The sequence below is a fragment of the Thermobia domestica genome, chromosome 1 (genome assembly GCF_964235325.1).
Source record: "Thermobia domestica chromosome 1, izTheDome1.hap1.1, whole genome shotgun sequence".
NCBI classification, from domain to species: domain Eukaryota; kingdom Metazoa; phylum Arthropoda; class Insecta; order Zygentoma; family Lepismatidae; genus Thermobia; species Thermobia domestica.
The window spans coordinates 212,978,206-212,997,152 of NC_137454.1; the positions used below are offsets into that span (position 1 = coordinate 212,978,206).

Below are 18,947 nucleotides of genomic sequence, written 5' to 3' on the forward strand. Positions count from 1 at the left end.
TTAATATTTGTGGTTTTAAGATTTTTCTAGTTATTCATTGTTACTGGAGTAAATTGCTCTTCGTAAGTACATTTTTCACAAACTTAATTAAATCTGTTTTAAGATATTATAACAAAATAATAAATTTGTAGTGTATTAAAGTGACCAAGAAAGTTCTGTCGTCTTTTCAACCACCACCTTCCAGTGTCGATATATCACCTAAGACGTAACTGGAAGATCAAAAACCTTCCCATCAGCATCGACGACCATCTGCCAACGCTCTGGAAGGCCATGGATTCCATCGCAGTAGAATTTGGTGGACCGTGAAGCGAAGAAGGTATCAAGTGCATTTTGCACCTCTTCTAGGGATTTGAACTGACGTCCTCTAAGGAGATTGTCCAAGGAATGGAACAAGTGATAGTCGGACACTGCAATGTTCGGGGAGTATGACGGATGCAATAGTGTTTCCCATCCCCATCCAAGGTGTAGAATGGTGTCCTGCGTCATCCTAGCCACGTGGGGCTTAGCGTTGTCCTGTAACAGGAGGGCCTCTTTACGATTTAGAAGTGCTGACTCCAGAGTTTTGAATTTTTCTTGTACACGGCTCAACTGCTAACAGTACACAGTTGCATTGATGCTCTGACCAGCTGGTAGCAGTTTCCGATGCACGATGCCGCAAGAAGTCCACCAAACATACAGGAAGACCTTCTGGTTCAGTGCTGGTTTCGACTGTTTTGGAACTGCTTCATGGGATGCTAACCAATGATGACGGCGCCGTGGAGCTTCGTACAGGACCCACTTCTCATCACATATTAACACCCTGACCAGATATGACTCATGCCTGGCCACTGTTCGCCTCAATTGCTGCCTGAAGATCTAAATTTTGCACATGTGTTGGTTTTCCGGCACGTGGTGCGTCTTCGAGTGTTTCGTTACCGTCCTTAAACTTGTTAAATCACTGTTGCACTGTCCGCGTAATCACGACACCCTCACCAAAGACTTGACACATCTTCAGCACCGCTGCAGCAGCGTTTCACCCCAGTTCATACAGCCTACACGCTCTTATGAAGCTTTGTGAAGGTCCCATGTTCACTCTGTCCTTACGCAAGTTCACGGTGTAACTGAACTGCCACAACCAGCTAATATTTTGATTATACCCACACCTACAACTGACCGCCTTGTCTCCATTTGCATTCAACTTACGGTGTGAGAGCCAATTGAACACAGACCTCCAGAAAAAGCGACAGAACTTTCTTGGTTACCTTTATAGTTAGAGCACCTAGTTTTTGTTGAAAACATTCGTGGCATTAAAAAAGAGTCTGTGTGGTGTAGACTCATAGCTACTGGTAGGTCAGAGTGGGCTGAGCTCTCCCCACGACCATCTTCAAATTCCTCTAAAACTTTCAGTTATTTGTTGGTATGAATGAATGAATGTTGAGATGAACTCAAGTTAGCGTTCTCGAAACTGATCTTCCCTCCCATTGCCTTAGTGTTCTGGCTATTGAATTGACATGGAGGCAACTTTAACTAAACACTGATAGCTTACCTTTGGTGCGAGGGGTCTCTGCTTCTATCCCAGCCCAAGTAAGTTTGTGGTGAAGAACGTCACGTCCATGATTTTTTTAGGTTCTCCCGTTTCCTCCCATTTTCTTATTCTACTAATTCTCCCATAATTTACTTGCATTATTCCCATAATTATTCCTCTCCTTTAGCCTATGGGACATAATGATGGTACCATGTCAAACTACAAATTTCATTACATCTCTTACATAGGAAACAAGATACAATACTTAATTTATTAAAGAGAAGTACTCAATATAAGAAAATAGACAAGACATTTTCATCAAAGCAAAACAGAAAAAATATTATTCGGTATGATATTAAATACTCGCCCGTACCGATGAACCACTCACCCCAAGCGAGTGGGCATATGGTTATTTGTATCCCTCGTTTAGTGTATTTTTAAAAGATGTATATTAGATAGTAAAAAAAAAAAAAAAAAAACACACACATACATTCGAAATATGATAAATAAATCTTTAAAAATACTATTTTAAGATAAATAAATTTATTGTTATTTTATCGGTTGGAATTGTTACACCTCTATTTATAATTTAAAAACATGTCAGTCTGTGTATACAGTCAATTCAGCAGTATTACTACATGCGCCACCTGCCTACATAGTGCCAGTAGGTGGCGCTAGTGTACAGGCAATTTGTAGCTTAAAAATATTATGACGATTTACTTGCAACTATGAAACAACATTGCTTCAATTTCATTAATTCAAAAGAAAACAAGTGTCGTAACTATATTTAGACTTGAGCCTTAACATTTGTGTATATTTCTACACAAATATATTGTAATTATTTAACTCCAACGTAAATTTACAGTTTCAATTTAATTATTTGAAAATTGATAATGATTATACTGAACATGAACATTGTTGATTAATACTAGGACAAGTAAAGAATTAGAGCTAATAATTAAGCACTATTTTAACTTATAGTGTACAAAGGTCCCGACACTTAAAACTCGTAGTGACAACTCTGGCCTGTTCTATTGCAAAAAAAAAAAAAAAAAAAAAAAAAAAAGCAAATATCAACGTATTATTGAAATCACGAATCTGGAGAATATTATCTTCTTATGACAAAATGTGTATCGAACATAAAGAAATTGAAATCTATAATATGAACTATATGTTTAAAAGAACTATTGTAAATTTATTTTATAATACACTAACACTATAATTGGACTTGTGCCTGTTGTGTTGATAACAAATAAATATATTACTTCAAACAAATTGTCTTGTATTTACATGAGGAAAAAATATTACAATAGAAACATGATGTTTGAAATAAGTACCGGTACTGTAAATCTTGCTTATTATTAAGTGAAACTGTTAGGTTGTTTGCTATTTGTTCTTCATCTATTTATATTGCTTCATGTATTAATAGAGAAGAAAGTAAAACGTTTATAGCATCAAACATTCATTTATCTTCTGCGACGAAACACCGCAAACCATGAAAACTGACAACAACCTCCAAGATACAAAATCTTCACAATTTCATCGCCAGACATCAAGTAAATGATGTTTTTCTTCTTTTTAAGTGCGAGTACAACCTAGAAACACTCATGGAAAATATCTGAGAGGCTAAATACCTAGACTCGGGCCCCATCCGGTTGCGTTAATAAAGTACTACCAGTGTCCTACTCAGACTTACAATCGAAAGTGTTACCTGGGTAAATTGTACACTAAATCAGAAAATTGTAGAACTTACCATTCGTTCCAGCCGAATAGCTAGTGCATGCCCGAAACCTGAGTCGCATCCTGTAATAAGAACTGCTTTACCTCTGATCTCAACCTAGAAAATTAGTAAGGAAAACAAAAGTTATGTTAAAAGACTCACTTATATTTAATTATTTGCGTTACAGTATCTATTTCGGTCTTCATGTTATTTAAAAAAAAAAAAACTGCAGAGCATAATATTCTGGAATTATGAATTGACTTAATAGTTATTTTCACTAAGCTTCTATCAGTTCGGTGATTTTTTTGTTTGTTTGTTTGTTTTCTTCTCCAAGAAACTCTAAGGAACGTTATCAATACAAAATACAGTACAACCCCTCAAATCCGAACCCCGGAAATCCGAAAACCCGGCAAATCCGAACACGTTCTCAGGAGAAAAAAAATAACTACAGCTGGAAAATGAAAAAAAATAGATTTAATCACACAAATTTAGTTTTTTTTAATGTTTTAACATTTTTAGACTTAATGCTTATTCAAAATCATTATCTAATTATATTCTTACAAGAAGACAGTTACAGATATGCGACAATCATTTTGGACATGAGTGTACACCCGCCAGTCAAGGTCACTGCCCTTCCCACCACTGGGCCACCCTGTCTAACCTCAGTCGTTGTTTTAATGCCAATTCAGTGACGAAATAAGTACGTAACATTATTTCCCGGGTAATCCGAACCCCCCGAAATCTGAACAGGCTTCAGCCCCAATTAGTTCGGATTTGAGGGGTTGTATTGTTAAACTATGTGTATTTTCGTTTGAATTTCGAGCTTAAGGTATTTGATTAAATACTTTTACATTGTCTTAGAAATATATTTGAGATTGCTCAACAGCGCTTATATAAGAGTATTTGCTGTCGAAAGGTTACAATAACATTTGTAAAGGGCTTCGCGGACCACACCTCTCCATTTAATATATCGTTTAATAAACATAACACTTACATTCCTCATTTCATTCGTCATGATTCAGTGATATTGAGTTGTCTCTGTGTAGAGTGACTCATGTCATTTACTCTCTGGAAAAATGGTATTGACACACACAACACACAGGAAGAGACAATGAAATATGTATAAAATTGTTGGTATTTCCTTTCTTCTGGAATGTTCCTGGTAAATTTACATTTTGATTAGCTTATGCTATACACTATGCTTTATATATATTTTTATCACCGTAAGGATTCTTCCAGCTCTTTTACAGAAGACAGAGTGAAGCTCAAATCTCCGCTTCTAACTCATAAGTTTAATTCTTGACTGTATAATAATGTACTAATACGGAATAAGAATTTCATTAAATTTCCTTTACTGGTTTTCAAACGCTTGTTGGGTTCTTTCCTATAACTTAAAAAGCAATTGGAATTGACAACGAGATGAGACAGAACTACCATGCAGAGATACGTGAGAGAGACAGAACTTTTCCAAAAGAAACAGATAAATTTTTCGGGACGAGATAGCATCAACTCTTATCTCCTAGGTAACCTTAGTTGCCAAATTCTCCGCACTCTTTTCTGAACCTTAAGAGATGGCCGCCCTTCTCAACGGACAACTGTTGCTTAGTTGAGAAACTTCTCCATACTCACCGTCAACTTATTTTTCGTGACGTACAGTACTTGTACATTTTTACTTTAATTCAATTCATCAAGTATTATCACCTTTTCTTCTGTTTAATTTCACATATTTTCTATCACGTAGTTCAATGCAGTTGCCTAAACTATTTACTTTTTTTTTTCTTTTTTCTATCTAATTGTCGTAAATGTTATTCTTCTCTTCTATAAAATTACAATTACAGAAAGTTCGTTATGTCTGGCTTAGACCTATGTAATTACGGATCATTACTTTGAGATGCTATGTGTGGCAAATGAGAACACTACCGTGCACATGGAGTGTCTATTAATTAATTTCAAGAAGGTTAGATTAAATCCAGTCGCGGATCTAGCCCTGGACCGGGAGGGCCTAGGCCCCCCAGTGTTTTGAGTAGCAAAAATAATTGAAGTTATTATTTATATATTTTTCAATATTTATAGTAGGCTTTTATTCTTTGAAAATTTTTGAAACATTACATGTAGTTTCAACTGCATTTTTTTTTTTTTTTTTTTTTTTTTTTGTTATGAAATGTGTAAAACAATACTTGAGGTCTATAATGTCAACGTCCAACCTAGCCACAATATCCAATCGGGAGGGAGTTAAGTTGAAAACTCCTGCAGGACCCATTAAAAATTGTAAATTCATGATATACTGTATCTATCATAGTCTGGGTTCTGACTGTCCCCCCTGTTTTTTACCTTCTAGATCCGCCACTGATTAAATGTTATTAAAAATTCACACGTGAAGGTTTCTATGTTCCTCCTTCGGAAGCATTCGTTTCCTTAATACTTCCCATTGACTACGAAAATGAAATGAAATGAAATCTTTGAGTTTTACGTCCCACGGTTATGCCGGTTAGGCTAAAGGAGACGGCGATTATGAGAAATGAATGAAATGGTGGAATGAAGAAAGTGGGAGGAAACGGGAGAACCCCGAGAAAACCCACGCACACGGTGTTTGTCCACCACAAAGTTCACTTGACGAGGGCTGGGATCGAACCCGGGGCCCCAAGCACCAGAGGTGAACGCTCTACCACTGAGCCACCGCGGCCCCTACCCATTGACTACGAGTCTAACCGGATAATATGGGAAAATGGACCATATAAGAGAGAGATGCATGTTAAAAATTTTTGAATTTATAAGTAGCCAAGTTCGGTGGCGTTGTTCTGTATCCAGTTCTCTTGGAGGCGATATAGTGTAATGGGTAACGACCTATATTGTGAGGGTTAATCTTGTATGATGGTTTGTGCATCCACCAACTGCACCGAATTCAAACCTTGGTTTTGGTGACCTCGTTAATAGTAGGTTTCGTTCTTCATAACCTCGGTATATGCAAGTAAAGATCCTAAATACAAAAGCTCTACTCACATTGAATTTATTAATATGAAAAGGGGCAAATATGCGTGCTATAGATAAAGGCTATAGAAGCAAAATTATTCATAATTTCGTTTAAACCAGCAATAATTTTGTCGGAAATAGAAACAAGATATTCAGATACTTAAAAACATAGAAAATAAGCAGCGAATTAGGCATTTATAATTTAAAAAAATAGAATATGAAAATGACATACTCAAAATATTGAATGACGGGGGCAAGATGGCTCAGTGGTAGAGCGTTTACCTCTTCTGTGTGGGGTCCCTCGTTCAATCCCCAGGCAAGTAAGTTTGTGGTGGACAACATCTTGTCTATGAGTTTTCTCGGGATACTTCCGTTTCCTCTCATGTTCTCATTCCACCAAATCTTCCATCATCTCATTCACTTGCTTTATTCATCGTCTCCCTTAGCCTAAAGGATATAATCCAGGGACGTTAAACTGTAAGATTTTTCAAACTACTGAAAACAAACATCCAAATGGCATACAAAAACTGAAATTAAGCTCGTGTTCAAATAATCCAACATTTGATCGTTATTTATAGAGAGCATTTAATAAAAGAAATATCCAATAAATAAATTATTTACATTTTATAATTTCTCATAATAGTCCAAAGTTTTACAACGTTTCACAAGCAATAGTCCGAACCAAAGTATACCGTTGAATGTGAAGACAAATTAAGTATATTTTAATTTAATACATTTTAATAGTCCATCAAGAAAAACCATTAATTGTGATACAACTGTAATGAGGTACTTTTCAAGTACTCAACTAATCATTATGATTTTCATCTACAACTTTTTATTTTAAAAAAAGAGAGTAAAACGATTTTTTTTAAACATGTGTGACTAGGGCATGATTAAATCATACGAGAACATGTGTATTGGTACATTTTCACTTTTACTTCTTCAATTCTGTTTAATACTGCAAGTCCTTGTTAGCTGCAATAGCACGCTCTGGTTTCTCGCGGTTTCCACGTATTAGGGTGAATTTGAATTTGACTTAATCCAAATTTTTTTTATTAGTTTTATGGCGTTTGATTTACCAAACCTCTTTTATATATTTTCTGTGTCCGTCTGTCCAGAAGACACAAAATCTCAAGAAATATTTGATGGATCACCATCAATTTTGGCCAGGATGTCGATGCGCAAATGTTACGAATCGAGTCCGTTGATGGAGATTTTATTAAAACCGGAAGTGGTAGAAGTAAACCAGTTCCGGTTTTTACGTTGATCAGTATAGAGCAAAAAATTAATCAACTTAACATTCCAAGAATATCTCCAACGAAACATACAAACCAAACTTCTTTGCATGGTTTACACACGACGTGCTACATGTTTTAAATTTCTAGGAAGTAGCGAAAACTTTCCTTGAAACAAGACGTCTCTGCAGTTATACCGGTAAAGTCCTGATTTTAAAAAATGCTAATAGGAAGGCAAAATTAGGTACTTAAGCAATAATATAGGCCAGTAGTTCTCAAAGTGGGGTTCGCGACGCCTAAAAATTGAAATGTGTTGTAATAAAATGGAACTTACAGCTATTATGCAAGAAGTATTTTATCAGTTACTAAAAGGAAAGCAATTAGAAATTATGCCTACGTTTGTAAATTTAAATGTTTTCCTTCTTTACTAAATTTCTGACTTGCGTGTGTGAAGAGTTGTCTAAAAAAGGCATTGCAACATTTGATGCCTTTCCCTACAACTTACTTATTGAGCAGACCTTTTCTGCTCTTTGCAGTATTAAAACCTTAAAGCGAAATCGTGTTAATGTGGAATCGGACCTAAGGTTGATGGTGGCAAAACTTATTCCTGATTTCAATGCTATTATATATATATATATATATATATATATATATATATATATATATATATATATATATATATATATATATATATATATATAAACAGAAAAATTCATTCCTCACATTAGTGACTCCACATTTCAGAACATCGTTTATTAAGGGTTTTCTTTTTTAAAAAAATGATTTTCAGTTTTGAAAGTTAATGTATTTTCAATTGAAATTTCGTTCACTAGGAAACAATTATGTATCTTTCGAATAAATTACTTATTGTACCCAGATAGAAAATAACTTGCAACAAACTTGCAGCAGATTTGCAATTCAAGTCTGGAAAACTTGCAGCAGACTTGTGATGCAAGTCTGCAAGTTTGATGCAAGTTTAACGCAAACTTCCTAGTTGACGCTCTTTGAACTTACAGCACTCCTGCAGTGCAAGTGTATACGAAGTTTGCAGAGCAAGTTTCTGCAAGGGATTTACTTGCACAGTAAGCCTACTGCAAGTTTCCACTTGCACTGCAAGTGCACAGCAAGTCGGCAGCAAGTTAGTGCAGGTTTGACGCAAGTTTCTGCAAGAATGCCACTTGCACTACAAGTCTACAGCAAGTTTGTAGTAAGTCTTCTGCAAGTATATACTTGCGTGGTAAGTCTACAGCAGGTCTTCAGCAAGTGAGTGTAATAAATCTTCTGCAGGTATATACTTGCATTACATTGCATGCCTTTTGCAAACGAACATTTACTGTATACGAACAATCACACAGTATATTTTTCTCAACAACTTTGTCAAACGATATACATTTAAAATATAAATTATCTCTACATACTGGATACTTACGTAATTATCTTAATTATTCACTTGTTTTAAAGCTTCACCCACTTCGTACCTACTACAAATGGCAGCCTGGCGGGGAGATTTTTAAGATTAGACTTTTGTGCCACCTGTTGTTAGAAACTAAACGGTGTGACAAACATCTTGGCATTTGAAGGCGGCGCTCCAAGTTTCCTTTAAGTGTTGCTAGCAAATGAGAGGCCAGCAGTTTTGCCACATTTATTTTGCACACATCCACGTCTATCCCCTGTCACCTGATCGCGTTGTAGTTTATCTGCTTAGCCACAGTCACACCCCTTTACCACTTGGCAACGTCGCGCGAAAGCTTGCGTTTTATTCGTTCAGCTGAAATGCCAAGATGTTTGTCACAGGCTTTAGATCTGACACACGTGCTACAAAGTTGCAGCAAGCCTCCGAGGCAAGTAAAATCTACCAAGTGAAAATCAAATTACGACATTTGCGGATAGCTCTTTCAAAAGGCCTGCAGCAGGTGTACAGTACACGGAAAGTCTAGCAAGTTGAAATCAAATATAGTGAAAGACTTGCAGCAAACCAACATGCTATTAGGGTACTGTTTTTCTTGATCTTTTTCTTGTCAGTGATAATGCTAATCAGTATATCTTTTATACCATGTGAAATTTCAGATAGCATTGCAAGGGGGTCCGCAGATCACTTTCCGAAAGAACAGGGGGTCTGCACATCACTTTTCGAATTAACAGGGGGTCCACGTTATCGGAAAGTTTGAGAATCGATATAGGCTATACGAAATGAAAATGAAATATTTCATTTTTACTTCCCACGTTATAGCCTTTACGCTAAGGGAGACCTTGATTAAGTCAAATGAATGATGATGGAAATATTGTGGAATGTGAAAGTGGGAGGAAAACGAAGTACCCCGAGAAAACTCACGTACACACTCACCGCAAAGTTACTTTGCCGGGATCTAACCAGGAACTCGATGCATCAGAGGCAACCGCTCTACTACTAAACCACCTGATATAGGCAATAACAATATTCTGAAATCATCCCTGATTGTAACAACAAAAACAATATTAAATATAATACAATAGTAAATGAAAATACATACCCGAAGACTGTCCACATACAAAGCTATTACGGTAGCCAAAAATATAAGTAGGAAGGAAACATAGCATGGAGACTGAACTGAAATTAACCCTATCTTCAGCAGAAACCAACCTCCTACAATAGACGCTAAGCCCACTTGGAGACCTCGCTGAAGGGCACGGTGGACACCATCAAGAGATAAATCCATACCAACATCACAAGCAGACACTAGTATATTATACTATGCAGTACTACACTCTCATGATTCGATGCCAAACTATTCTATTTTTTTTAAAGCACTTTTACCCACGTGACGTCTGATACGAAGCTACAAAACAATGTTCTTATCTCTTTGTCCTTAACCTCCTTGATATCTATCTTCTCTCTTCTGTCTGAATAGAATCAAATCTCAGCATAACGTGAATATTAGAAATTTCTTCATTTTATGAATTTTATTCTTCTTCTGCTACTGACTATTAACACCAATAAATCAAGTAGTACTTCCGAGTTTGAAAGAGAAAATAAAAGGCACAGACGACCCCACTACACTTTCCCGCTTCTAATTTGTGTTAAATGTATTTGTGAAATAGCAACAAGATTAGAAGGCATCTTTCGGGAAAGAAGGTACTGTGGCTCAGTGGTAGAGCGTTTATCTCTGGTGCATGAGGTCCCTGGTTAGATCCAGTTCGCGCCAAGTGGGCTTTATAGTGGAAAACATAGTATTCGTGAGTTTTCTCGGATTTCTTCCGTTTAATCTTACTTTATTCATTCCACCATTACATTCACTTTTTACCATCACTGTCTCCTTTAGCGTAGCCGGCATAACCGTAGAACGTACAACTGAAAGCTTTCCGTTTTCGAAAAACTCCCCCTTCGTCCAAAGAAATCTCGTTTCCTTATAGAATGTTTCATGAGAAATGACTTATGGTATAGTTATTAATGAAATATTTATTTATGAAATAAACAAAATTGCCTGACTAGTTTATTTGAGGAAATTGTCCGTAAGAAACAGCCTCAACATTAAACTAACTACCATTTATAGATACTTACAAGACAAATGAGTTATGTCATATTTTCAGGTTATTAATTAAGTATATTTATTTCTGAAATGTGAGCAAAATCACCCGAGTCATTTTTGAGAAATACGTCCTAAAAGAAAGCCACCTTCAGAATAAGCTACCCATTGTGATTTTTTTTTAAAAATGAAAATCGACATGCTGTATTGTAGGATTATTCATAAAACATTTATTTTGCAATATGAATGAAATTGCCTGACTTATTTTTGAGAAAATTGTTCAACAAAAACTCACCCCAGAGTAATCTACTCATTCCGGATTTTTTACCACGGAGAAATGACTTATACTAACGTTTTCCCATATTTCTTATGTCGCAGACTCCTAGCGACTGCTAATTCTCTACGGCCACCGATGAAATCAAAAATTCATTTTTAAAATATATTTTACATATGATAAAAACAAAACAGTAAATTACAATTTTACAACACTAAATGTGTTATCTATGATAATGTAATACTGCTATAAATAGAGATATTCTTTAAAAAATCATACCAATTAGACCTATTGTTATTAATTCAACATTCATTTAATGTAATCGATGATCTATGTTTCAGGCTAGGTTGGTAATTCTGTTATTTCTTCTTATCTATTGGTATTCTATTCTTCTCAATTGGTTGAAACCGAGAAACCTACGTTTCAAATATTCCATACGTGAGCACCATGATAAGATAAATTTTAATTAAAATAAAATGTCTCGCCGACCCCAGATTGGGACAGACTAACTTATACCACAATACAGGGTTGTTAATAGAGCTTAAGATGAAAACTACTGTTATGAACAAAATTTCCAATTTCGAGAAAAACGCAAGTTTTATTTTCACACTTCAGTAAATACCCTTTAATTTTGGGAGTAGAACTCTCTCCCTTGTAGAATCTTATAAAAACCGTATGTTGTTAGCGTACGCGTCTTTGGCGTGGGAGACCGGAGTTCGATTCGCGGTGGGAGCTCATGTGATTCGGATTCCACCTTAATCAATAGGTCCACGTCTCATATAGCCTCGCTGCTGAACGAGCCGTTAAACCCAAAACCAACCCAACTCAACCAAAAACCGTATGTTTTAAATTTGGTTCTGATATGGTATGATCTTTGGACAAATGTACATATTTCGAGACTAACTAATGAACATACTTTCAAAACTTTTTTCCTTCTTTCTTTCTTTTCTTTTTTTTTTCTTTTTTTTTTTGTATGTGAAAGCCATAAACCACGTAAATCTGTTAAAATCTCACATTCGAATTTTTATTTTACGATCATTATACTTTCTTCTCTTCTATCGTCGCTCGAAAGTAGAAAAATGAAATCTTTAAGTTTTACGTCCCACGGTTATGCCAACTACGCTAAAGGAGACGGTAATGTTGAGAAATGAATGAAATAGTGGAATGAAGAAAGTGGGAGAAAACAAAATAACCTCGAGAAGACCCCACACACACAGTGTTTATCCACCACAAAGTTCAATTCGCGCGAGCTGGGATCGAACCAAGGATCCCATGTCCCCGAGATGAACGCTCTACCACTGAGCCACTGTGGCCCCCGCTCGAAACTAGAAATACTAGTTATTCTTACTAGTAGGTTATTTAAGTGAAGTCCGAAAAGTCGTTTGGTTGAATGGTAGAGTTTATTGTGGGATTTTAGTACCAACCTTTAATAATAATAAAATAGTGTGGGTATATCTGTCGTCAGCTTTTCTCATAGGAAAGAATTATCTAGAGCTAACAAATTTTGAACACACTATACCACATCTAAGTGCGTACGAAGCTGTGTTTTCGATTTTCCACTCGACGGGAATTTTATCAGGGTTAAAATATATATTTTTTGGCTGGTTGTGATCGATGATGACTATTAGTGTAAGTTTAACAAAGAATGAATTGCTAAACGAAAATTATCGCTGAAAGCCCTGATAACACGTAACCATATTTTTACAAGAAACACTAATATCGAGCCTGGTGACGGAAAGACGAATAGGTTTAAAATAATAATCGAAAATGGTCGATATTACTGTCGAATACATAGTTTTGTGGTCTCTGAGATGATTGATGACACACTCGCTGACATTTACGCGAGAAGGGACACGTTGGCTGCCCCGGGAATTGATTGGAACAGTGGCAAAGATATTGCGTATAGTTATTCATTTCAGTCATTCCTTTATTTTGGAAGATCAACGCCAAAGAAGTTGCTCTTCGTTATTAATTTAACTCAATACTGCTCTTCGTTATTCGTTTTACTCAGTACTGCATTTCGTTATTCATTTCACTTACTACTGCTCTTCGTTTCTTATTTATTTTTTATTTCACTCATTTGTTTAAGCCTTATCCTTCCCGTGCGAAGAACGGACAATTCAGCTATTACTATATAAGATAGAATCCGTACCACACGGGTTTTTATCCAAACCATCTCCACTGGTAATTCAACCTGAAACAAGGTGCAAAGAAAGGACGTGCTTTAGCCAGAAAGAGGTACGAAGTCCAGGAAGTACGTTAACAACTTCATCTGTCGGTTTCCCTTATGCTTTCATTGCTTCTACCCCACCTTTGGCTCGGGAGACTCAGATTCGATTTTCCTGAAGTTTGCACAAAAGAAGGGGGCACGATGAGTTGCACATAGTCCCAAAGGAAGAACACGTAGGTTATATGAAAGTGAAAGAGAGAAATGAACTCTGCTAAAGATAGTAAAAAGGATCACAAATAGAAGTTTCAATTTCGTCTGGTAGATGCAACCGCTAGGGGATCATTTAACAGCACTTTGCCATCTAACTTCTAGCATTCTAGCATTCTGCATTGTACACCCTAGTTTAAAAAGCAGAAAATAGTATATGGGTAGCCAAGTTAAAGTCCCCGTTACCTGTAAAGTTGGTAACGAATGGATTCCTTTATTGAATTCAGCCGACATTGTTCTAGCTATCTATTATAAGAAACAGAATTCAAAAGGTAAAATTCGTTGAAGACTTATCGAGTGTTATAACGTGCGGACCTAAGCAATCGTGAAGATATTAACGAATTGATTCCACCAATGAACTCTGCGAGATAATGACTCTAGCTATCTATTGCAAACAACAATATCCAAAAATACGCTTTCGTTCCAGAGTTATCATGTGGAGTAATGGGCAGACGGACGTACTAACCCACTAGTGTAATCTTAATAAAGAGGACAGAAGAAGTATTTATGAATATGGGTCGAAAGTATTCCATCTTTTTACCAAGAGGTAAAAATCTATAAATTGATAAATATGGCTGTGTTACACTTTCTTCTTTTTCTTCACTAACTTTATAGATTAAACTTGTTTGAAAACATGGAATTGAAATAAATATCCACCCAGTTTCCTTGTGCGAATTCTAGAGTGTACTATAACAAGCAAATACTTAGGTACTAACATTAATCTAACTCAGCCAGGAACAGTCTAATTATCCTAACATGGCTTTTCAATAATTTATTTAATTATAACGTTCATTTATCTGCTCTCCTAAATCTTTTTTTTTTTTTTTTTTTTTTTTTGGGAGATTTCATACACTTTACTTTATCTTCTAAAATTATACCACTTAAGTAAACAATCAATATTGACTTCATCAAACCGCAAAACTAAAGAAATTTATTTCATGAAAGACATGCTGCAATTAGTTATATCAATCTTAGGTTTTTAAATATCACTTGTAATAACAGAAATCTCAATATACTCATTAAGTTCGGACGTTTATTTGAAGTGTAATTAATGATAATGGTCCTTTCAATTGTTAAATGACTTTACCACGCTACGTAAGAAGATAGAAGTTACAACAGAATATTACTATCTTTTGAAATAATATACCAAAATCTTTGTATCGACTTTCGAAACAAACGAAACCTAAAAGTATGTGTTGTTTATCTTACGTAATATTTATATTATATTTGCTTCAGAAGAATTATTTTATTACAACGATTAAAGTGGATTCTATATTTCTCAAATTGGTTGAGGATTTCTTTACTTCAAAGGGATATAATAATGGAGTGTGTTTTACTTGTTGGAGTTCAGGTTAGTATCAGTCAGAACCCACTACAAGCAGCCATTTAATATAGTGTATAGTTTTAATATAATTAATTTTTACTAATAATCTCTTAGCATTCATCGAGGAATGATCTTCTCTTTTCTAAATCCCTTCCCCCTTCCCTGTAAACTGTGTTTTGTTCTGTTTGGATCTTCCATACCATGTCACAAAATTCTTATTCAATATCTAGAAGAAAAAAATAAAACAATATATTGGACATGAATTAAATTAATTTTCCTACCATGTACAGAACATAACACACCGTATGAACAGAACTACATAATTCAGTACCGGTACAAAACTATTAGGAAGAAAAATTAAATACATTTTCATTTTTAAAAGCAAATAGATTTTTAAATCGCATTATAGTTTAAAGTAAAATATATGATGAACATGTTAAGGGTGAAGTAAATTCAATTAAATTCCCTTTTTGTGCAAGAAAACCTGTCAAAGTTCAAATACTTGAAAGTAATAGGTTCTTGAGCTGGACTGGAGATATACAGGCTGTTTCAGAAAGAATGTCCAGATTTTAAAAGTCCTTATGTAATGACAAAAACATACTATAAAAATGAGATAAATTGCAAAATACGCACAAAATCTTCAAGTTTTAGCTATGCTATTACAAATGCTCTATGTGTCCACCAGCAGCACTTTCGCGGACTCCGCTCAAACGTTTGACGAAATGTTTCCACCATTTCATCTGAAATGCGAAGCCGACCTGTACTCTTACCTTTGCACAAGCATGCTGTGTCTTCAAATTGGCGATACAAATGACGAATATTTTTGGTTGCAGGCGGATCAATGGGAAAACGCCAACGAAAAGCACGCTGGATCGAAATCACTGATTCAGTCTTTGGAAACTACAGCACACAAAACGCCTTCTGTTGACCGGACAGGCTGACATCTAGGCGATTTTCTGAAACTCTATGCAACACAAGTTTAAACAGTACTCACTTCCTTGCTTGTACGTCCCATGTTCCGTAATTATTACCGTCCAAAATCAGGTCATTCTCTTTGAAACACGGTGTAATTTGTAATTTTATGAAATTTATTAGTGTAGTTGCAAATGTTGTAAAACATGAAAATGTAATTAAAATATCTGCTGAAATATGACATTTTACATGTGTGAACTTTCTTTAATTAGTAAATTTGGAGTACTACGTTTTAGATAAATTTCCCGACTATTATACTACAGTAAAAGAAAGTACTTAAGTACTGTGAATGCGTTTCTGTAACAATAAAGAGTGTCAGTATCTTACGAAGTTCAAATAGTGATGCAAAGAAAGGTAAGTTAAAGCAATAGTTAAAATATATGCATGTGAGGGAAGTTGGATTTTCATATCATATGATTTACCACATAAATGTAATTAAATTCTCCCATAAAATGACCAACTACATTCGATTTAAATCTTCATTTACATCTACTCAGTAAAATATTTGTAATGTTAGCAAAACTTAATCAGTAGATCAATCTTTTTCTTTGCTTGTTCCTAGATGAAATCAAGCTTGGCAAAAGCCTTTCTGCTCATTATATTAGCGTTAATTTTTGGGATCCTTCTCATGAAGTTGACGATATAAGAGATCTTACATTCCTGAAAAATCATCTGGTAATTGTTATTGATATATCTTGCACTGGAAGTGAAGACATAATGGAAGAGGTTTGTACAACAACTTTTAAAATTTATTTCTTAGATATGTTTCAGAAGCATTTTGATATGTGAATGATTTCCACAGATATAAAAGCAAAGTAAGTATATTTCAACTATGATATATGTTATCTTTGCAGGTAGTGTTTATTGAGAACTTTTCTAATAAGACTTTATGTTCATTCTATTGTTATTTTTTTTATAAATGAAATAATGAAAACAGCTCAAATATGTAGTACATATTTTAAAGAAGATTTGCCAATACTCCAAAAGACGTCAGCAGAAGTTATCCATGTTGGTTTATATATAATAAAATTAAGAAAATAAAATCCACCATAACAAGTGGAAAAAGGGATCAACAAATATACTTTATCATCGCGAACAAATTTGAAAGACTACGTAAAGAAATAAAATCTGACATAAAATTAGCTTACAAAACTTATTTTAAACTCAGAATGTTCTATCGAAAAAGACCCATGCCAGATCTCGAGCTTTATTAAACGCAAAACACAGCATTTATCATCAAACTCCCTTACATACAATGGTCATGATATCCAACATGTCAGTGAAATAGCACAGGCATTTCCCATTATTGACAACAATGTACCCGCCACATACAACGTTGACTCTTTGCTTGCTAATCGACCGAATGTAATATATTAGACAACTTTCAATAAGATGAAATAAAACTCGAAGAAATACAAAATGTTATACGAGCGTTGAAACCAAAAGCATCTTGTGGTTCTGATAACACTCCCCCTTATATTATGAAAGGATGCAGTGATGTATTTAAATACCCGCTTCACATTATATTTAATATTTCTATTAGAATAAACACTTTCCCAAATAAATGGAAAGAAAGTTCAGTTTGTCCATTTCCGAAATCTGGAAACAAGAGAGAAATAGAAAATTTCAGGTCAATTGCTATTCTGTTGCCCTTTGCCAAAATTCTTGAAAGTATATTATATACGCGAATTTTAAATCACGTAAAACTTGTTCTTTCAACTTATCAACACCGCTTCTTACGTAACAGGTCTACTTCGACAAACTTATCAATAGAGACCGGATTTTAAGGTGCAAAAATGTGGTAAGAAAAAGGACATTGCTGAGAAATCATTCAAAAAGGTGCAAAAAAAAAAGGTGCTATAATAGGATAATTGCTATAGTATACAGTTACGTGAACATTCTTTATTCATTACACCAGCAAATGTTAAAAATTTGGCTTTAAACATTTGACATAAATTGCAAAATTATTTTATTTAATCTCAAACTTGTACAACATTCAATGTTTTTGTAGTTAAGACCAACTCGGTGTTAAAAGAATAAAAATAAACATTAATTTAGCAATATTGTGGCTTGTGAGACCGTTACATACTACTGGGTTTTCAGAAACTGGTTATACTTGAATATGTACAACATTTCTATGTTTTCGAATATTAGTTTCTGTCGTTTGGAGCTCATGAGATCCTTGTATGTGGAGAACCTTTGCTCGAAATCAACGGAAACCAGTGGTGCATATCTTGTTAGCACATGGACGAGAAGCTCAGTTGACATTGCAAAGGTTTCTACGTCCTGATTATTTCGCAAATTCAGTTCAAATTTGTCCCTAGCAAATCCGTCAAGATTGCGGCTAAATTTATGGAATATTATGTGTAAACCAGATTGAAAATAGAGCATATTGTTCTGTCCAAATTTAAATAAAAGAAAGAAAAAAGGAGCAGTGAAGGTGGTGCAGGCTAAAAGAAGTAAAAAGGAGGGAATTTTATTAATTTAGCAAAAAAGGTGCAACATTCGCGAAAAAGGTGCAACAAAGTGCGTTCATTTCAGTTCGCTTTATGCACGAAAATACATATTTTGAACTTTGGTTGTTTAACAACTGCATTTTTAGGAAAGGTGCTGCACCTTAAAATTCGCTCTCTACTTATCAATTTTAGCAAATTTTATACCAACAGAATTAGATATAAGCAGTCAAGTGGATGTCGTTTATACTGATTTTAGCAAGGCATTTGACGTCGTTGATAATCATGTCTTGCTACTAAAAGTGGCATCTCTAAATTTTCCGAAATAAGCAATGGAGTATTTTGTATCATACTTGTATAACCGAAAACAATATGTTTCATACAAAGGATTTGTCACTGAAAAGTTTAATACTCTATCGGGAGTCCCTCAAAGATCTAATATAGGTCCCCTGTTGTTTCTTCTTGTTATTAATAATATTCCTCTGTGTATTAAAACTTCTCAAGTTCTTTTTTTTTCTCACGATCTCAAATTATACTCTAAAGTAAGTTTAATTG

At 35.0% G+C, this 18,947-nt stretch overlaps 1 protein-coding gene across 1 annotated transcript in view; it reads right to left on the reverse strand.

The window, feature by feature from the left end:
- Positions 1 to 10,197, reverse strand: part of LOC145693548 (D-beta-hydroxybutyrate dehydrogenase, mitochondrial-like) — a 37,053-nt gene extending 26,856 nt beyond the window's left edge. Inside the window, exons 1-2 of the mRNA XM_081769639.1 lie at positions 9,940 to 10,197; positions 3,258 to 3,341 (exon numbers count right to left, since the gene is read on the reverse strand). Of these exons, the coding sequence (XP_081625765.1) occupies positions 3,258 to 3,341; positions 9,940 to 10,125 (270 nt within the window). The 5' untranslated portion in view covers positions 10,126 to 10,197. The remainder of the gene's footprint in view (positions 1 to 3,257; positions 3,342 to 9,939) is intronic.
- Between the last annotated feature and the right edge of the window lie 8,750 nt (positions 10,198 to 18,947).